The 6,000-nt window shown below is 28.5% G+C and overlaps 1 protein-coding gene across 1 annotated transcript in view; it reads right to left on the reverse strand.

Annotated features, from left to right (window-relative positions):
• Positions 1 to 4,741, reverse strand: part of LOC133549072 (DNA (cytosine-5)-methyltransferase 3A-like) — a 76,739-nt gene extending 71,998 nt beyond the window's left edge. Inside the window, exons 1-2 of the mRNA XM_061894172.1 lie at positions 4,580 to 4,741; positions 2,395 to 2,555 (exon numbers count right to left, since the gene is read on the reverse strand). Coding sequence (XP_061750156.1) covers positions 2,395 to 2,436 — 42 coding nt within the window. The 5' untranslated portion in view covers positions 2,437 to 2,555; positions 4,580 to 4,741. The remainder of the gene's footprint in view (positions 1 to 2,394; positions 2,556 to 4,579) is intronic.
• Between the last annotated feature and the right edge of the window lie 1,259 nt (positions 4,742 to 6,000).

Here is a 6,000-nt window from a genome sequence, read left to right on the forward strand (position 1 = left end):
AATATATTTATACTATTCATATACTATAAATTATATGAATATTATATGTTATATATTAGTTATTATTATTATTGTCTATTGTGCGCTAACTGTGGTGCTGAATTCCCCCCAGGGATCAATAAAGTTCTAGTCTATTCTAAATAAACACAAAAACTTGATGTTTGATTCCAAATAAACACAAAAACCTGACATTTGATGTCAAATAAACACAAAAAATGAAATTTGATGTTAAATAAACACAAAAACTTGATGTTTAATGTCAATTAAAAACAAAAACATGACATTTGTTCTCAAATAAACACAAACACTTAATATTTGATGTTAAATAAACACACAAACCTGACATTTGTTGTCAAATAAACACAAAAACTTGATGTTTGATTTCAAATAAACACAAAAACCTGACATCTGATGTCAAATAAACACAAAAAATGAGATTTGATGTTAAATAAACACAAAAACTTGATGTTTGATGTCAATTAAAACAAAAACATGACATTTGTTCTCAAATAAACACAAAAACTTGATATTTGATGTCAAATAAACACACAAACCTGACATTTGATGTCAAATAAACACAAAAACCTGACATTTGATGTCAAATAAACACAAAAACCTGACATTTGATGTCAAATAAACACACAAACCTGACATTTGATGTCAAATAAACACACAAACCTGACGTTTGATGTCAAATAAACACAAAAACTTGATGTTTGATGTCAAATAAATACAAGAACCTGACATTTGTTGTCAAATAAACACAAAAACTTGATGTTTGATGTCAAACAAACACAAAAACCTGACATTTGTTGTCAAATAAACACAAAAACCTGACATTTGATGTCAAATAAAGACAAAAAAATGAGATTTGATGTCAAATAAACACAAAAACTTGACATTTGATGACAAATAAACACAAAAAACAGACATTTAATGACAAATAAACACACAAAGCTGATGTTTGATGTTAAATAAACACAAAAACCTGACATTTGATGTCAGCTGAACACAAAACCTGAAGTTTGTTGTCAAACACAAAAACTTGACGTTTGTTGTCAAATGAACACAAAAAGCTGCCATTTGATGTCAAATAAACACAAAAACCTGACATTAGTTGTCAAATAATCACAAAAACCTGACATTTTATGTTAAGTTAACACACAAAAACCTGACATTTGATGACAAATAAACACACAAACCTGACATTTGATGCCAAATGAACACAAAAACCTGAGATTTGATGTCAAATAAACACAAAAACCTGACAGTTGATGTTAAATAAACACAAAAACCTGAGATTTGATGTTAAATAAACACAAAAACTTGAGATTTGATGTTAAATAAACACAAAAACCTGACATTTGATGACAAATAAACACAAAAACCTGATGTTTAACATCAAATAAATACCGTTTAAATAAGCGTAATGTTTAAAAAAACAAAAAAATTAGATTAAAGCAAACTAATTGTCCAGTCTCGGGTTCTCTTACAAATAAAGAAGAATGATATTTGTCTGCGGTTAATTTTGTGATTACTATGAAAAAACTGTGATTAAATGTTTTATTTTGTTCATATATATAAAACAAATGTTTAATTTAAGTATGTTTATAATAAATGTATATTCTTTAGTTTTGATATTTTCTTTTTTTTGACTATATTTTTATATTTTGTTCACTTTTATATACTTCATATATTTTATATTTATATATACATCAATAAATGTTATATTTAAATACATTTATTTATATACATATTCTTTAATGCTAATATTTTTTCAAATTTTATATATTTATTGTGTTCATGTTTAAAAAATGTTTCTACATTTAAGTATATAGATTTCATTTATAATTCATAGTCTTTCATTTTTATATTTTTAAAAGGTTAATACATAATAGTATTTATTTCACTTCATAAACTGCGATTTATAATCCGAAAAATACGGTATATCCATTTTTTTATTTTTTATATATATATATATATATTGTTTTCCACTTCATATATAGTAATAATAATAATAATAATATATATATATTTTTTTTTTAATTTTTTTTTTTTTTTTTTAACATAATATTTTGGGGGATTTTCCTCAAATTCGGGGCACATCCAAACAATATTCAAATAAATACTTTTTTTTTTTAGAAATGAAAAAGCATGCGTAAAAATGCTACATTTCGACGTTAGCACACCTGCCTGCCAACTAAAAATGGAGTTCGGTGTTTGTGTCGCAGCTGATGTCGACTTAAAATCAGTCCAAACTTGCCACGTCGACAAATAATTATGACGAGTCAGCACGTTAGAAGTTGAAGTACTAGTTGGTTAGAAGTAGGAGTTTGTATCAAAGGTAATGTTAAAAAAAAAGGCAAAGTTGAAGAAAGATTTGAAGTTTCTTACCATTCTGCTTCCTGTGGTGTCGGGGACGGCGTTGGACAGCATGGCGATGGGGTGGGCGGGCCTTTGGGGTGATGATGATGATGATGATGATGATGTGTCACGTCGATGAAGATAAGAAGAGAAAAATAAATATTTAAAAATGAGATGATCCCTCTTTCATCCTGAAAAAAAAAAATGACAAAATTAGATATTTTTACAGTTCTGCTCTTCAACACTCAAGTCAGTGAACAGGCTTTGTAAAATAATAGATTTATAATGATAAAAAAAATAATTGATTACATTAATTATGATTGTTTTTTTATTAGATACATTTTTTGAAATTTTGTTTAGTAATTAAAAATTAATAAATAAATAAAAAGTATATATTCTCTCCTCTTAATAAACATGACCAAATTAGACATTTTTACAATCACTTCTATATATATATGACTTTGTAAAATACTAGATTTATAATTAATAAATTAAATTAATTAATACAAATTATTTTATTATTTTAATTATTTAAAAAAAATAATTATCAGTTAATAACTAATTAATTAAAAATCAAATAAAAATGAGATGGTCCTTCTAAAATAAAAAATGACCAAATTAAGTTGTTTTTTTTAATCACTTCAACATCTATCTGACTTTGTAAAATACTATTTTTGTAATTAATAAATTCAATTAATTATTACAATTTATTTTATTATTTTTAATTAGTTATCAATTAATATATAATTAATTAAAAATCAAGTTGAAGTGATGGTAATTTATATTTTTTAAATAATGTATTAAAAGTATACATTTAAAAAAACAATAATACAATAATAAGGCTAGCCCTTATTATTGTATTATTATTTTTTACATGTAAACTTTTAATACATTATTTAAAATATATATATAGGTAAGGCTAAAGTAATAAGGCTAAACCTTATATGGGTAAGGCTAAGGTAATAAAGCTAAACCTTGTTATTGTATTATTATTTTTTTAAATGTATACTTTTAATACATTATTTAAAAAAATATATATTACCATCACTTCAACTTGATTTTAATTAATTATATATTAATTGATAATTAATTTTAAAAAATACATTCATACATACATTTTTAATTAATTAATTTAAATGTTTTATTTAAATTTGGACAAAATTATACATTTTCACAATCACTTCAACATCCAAGTTGAAGTGACAGTGATATCCATCCATTTCCTACCGCTTATTCTCCTTGAGGTGGCGGGGGTGATAGTAATATTTATTTTTTAACTAATGTATTAAAAGTATACATTGTAAAAAAAACAATAATAAAATAAAGTAATATAATAATTAAAAGAAATACAATAGTATACATTTTTTTTAATTAATACATTCAAATGTTTTATTTAAATTTGGACAAAATCATACATTTTTTTACAATCACTTCAACATCCAACTTGGTTCACAGTTTATATTTATTTGTAAAATAATAGGATAATATCATGAAATTGACGAGTTGAATTAATTAATTATTATTGTTTCTTTTTTTTATTAAAATAAATTATTCTTAAAACATTTGTAAAACGATTTGTAATTATTCTAAATTATTTTACATATTTTATTTATTTTAAATATATATATATATATATATATAATTATTTTTTAATTTGTAAAACGATTTGTAAAATAAAGAAATGACAAAATTAGACTTTGAAAAAAAAAAAATATATATATATATATAAATCCTTGAGAAGTATGACGTCAGTCCTCGTGCATGTTTACGTCAAAAGCTACAACGCATTCAAAATGCATAGCAGGTGATGCGTTCACTTGCGCCGTGACGGTGGGGAAAAGCAGCTATTTCGTCCCCCGCAGGTGAATAATGGCAAAATGTCGGCATGTTAAGAATGCAATCATCGCTGTCAAGGTGACATGTGGCGAATAATCCGTCCTGCAGTAGGACCCTGAAGATCGATTATGGGAGCCAGAGAGGGTCTCCTCTTGGAGGCCGTGCTCGTCACGTTAGACGTCCCTTCATGGCGGTTCTTGCCCCCGCAACATGTCCGTGCTAACCCTCCTTTGCCACCTCCACCCTCCTTTGCCACCTCCACCCTCCCAGCGCCTCATTCGCTGCCCGGCTTCCGATCGCTCTTCCCCGGCCAGCATGCTCGCCCTCCCCCGCCTCCCTCCGCTTCCGTAGAAAAGGTGCGTGAGTGTGTGTTCCTTACCCGGCGTCCCTCCTCCCGAGTCCCGGACCTGACCCGTTCTCGCTCCGGTGTCGTCCACCCGGAGCCTCCGTCTTCCTCTCTAGTCTCGTCCCCGTCCTCCGCCTCCCCCTGGCCGGCCAGCGCTCCTCCAGATGCTCCGCTCTCTCCGCAGCGGGCCCTCACGCTGGCCTACCCGGGCGCCCCCGGGTCCTAAAGTCCGCCAAGTCGAGACTATCAATTAGGACACAATACAATCAATAACTAACTTCATTATCTTAGGAAATTATGATTTTTTTTTAGAAAAGTACATAAAGTCATTTAATTATTTCAAAGTGTATGTAATCATTTAATTAATTTCGTGATTAAAATTTCCTTTGTTATTTCAGAAGGTAAAATAAAGTCTATTGAAGGTAAATGTAGAGTAAAAGGTAAACAAAAGTAAAACGAGTCAAATAGAAGATAAAGAAAAAAGAAGGTAAATAGAAGGTAAAATATGGAAAAATGTTTGTTAGTAACATTCTGTCAACTATATGTCTACCTTCTATTTACCTTAAATTGACCTCCTTTTAGTATCTACCAACCCTCAATATTCCTGTTATTTACCCTTTTTTACATTCTATTAACCTGATTTTACATTCTATTTACTTTGAACTTACCTTCATTTACCTTCTATTCAGCCTCGTTTACTTTTTATGTACGTTGTTTTACCCTCTATTTACCTTCTTTTACCTTCTATTTAGTCTTGTTTACTTTTTATGTACGTTGTTTTACCCTCTATTTACCTTCCTTTACCTTCTATTTAGCTTCGTTTACTTTTTATTTACGTTGTTTTACCCTCTATTTACCTTCTATTTAGCTTTGTTTACTTTTTATTTACGTTGTTTTACCCTCTATTTACCTTCTATTTAGCCTTGTTTACTTTTTATGTAGTTGTTTTACCCTCTGTTTACCTTCCTTTACCTTCTACTTAGCCTTGTTTACTTTTTATGTACGTTGTTTTACCCTCTATTTACCTTCTTTACTTTCTATTTAGCTTCGTTTACTTTTTATTTACGTTGTTTTACCCTCTATTTACCTTCCATTTAGCCTTGTTTACTTTTTATGTACGTTGTTTTACCCTCTATTTACCTTCCTTTACCTTCTATTTAGCCTTGTTTACTTTTTATGTACGTTGTTTTACCCTCTATTTACCTTCCTTTACCTTCTATTTAGTCTTGTTTACTTTTTATGTACGTTGTTTTACCATCTATTTACCTTCCTTTACCTTCTATTTAGCCTTTTTTACTTTTTATTTATGTTGTTTTACCTTCTATTTACCTTCTTTACCTTCTATTTAGCCTTGTTTACTTTTTATGTAGTTGTTTTACCCTCTGTTTACCTTCCTTTACCTTCTATTTAGCCTTGTTTACTTTTTATGTACGTTGTTTTACCCTCTATTTACC

The sequence above is a fragment of the Nerophis ophidion genome, linkage group LG03 (assembly GCF_033978795.1).
Source record: "Nerophis ophidion isolate RoL-2023_Sa linkage group LG03, RoL_Noph_v1.0, whole genome shotgun sequence".
Classification (NCBI taxonomy): Eukaryota; Metazoa; Chordata; class Actinopteri; order Syngnathiformes; family Syngnathidae; genus Nerophis; species Nerophis ophidion.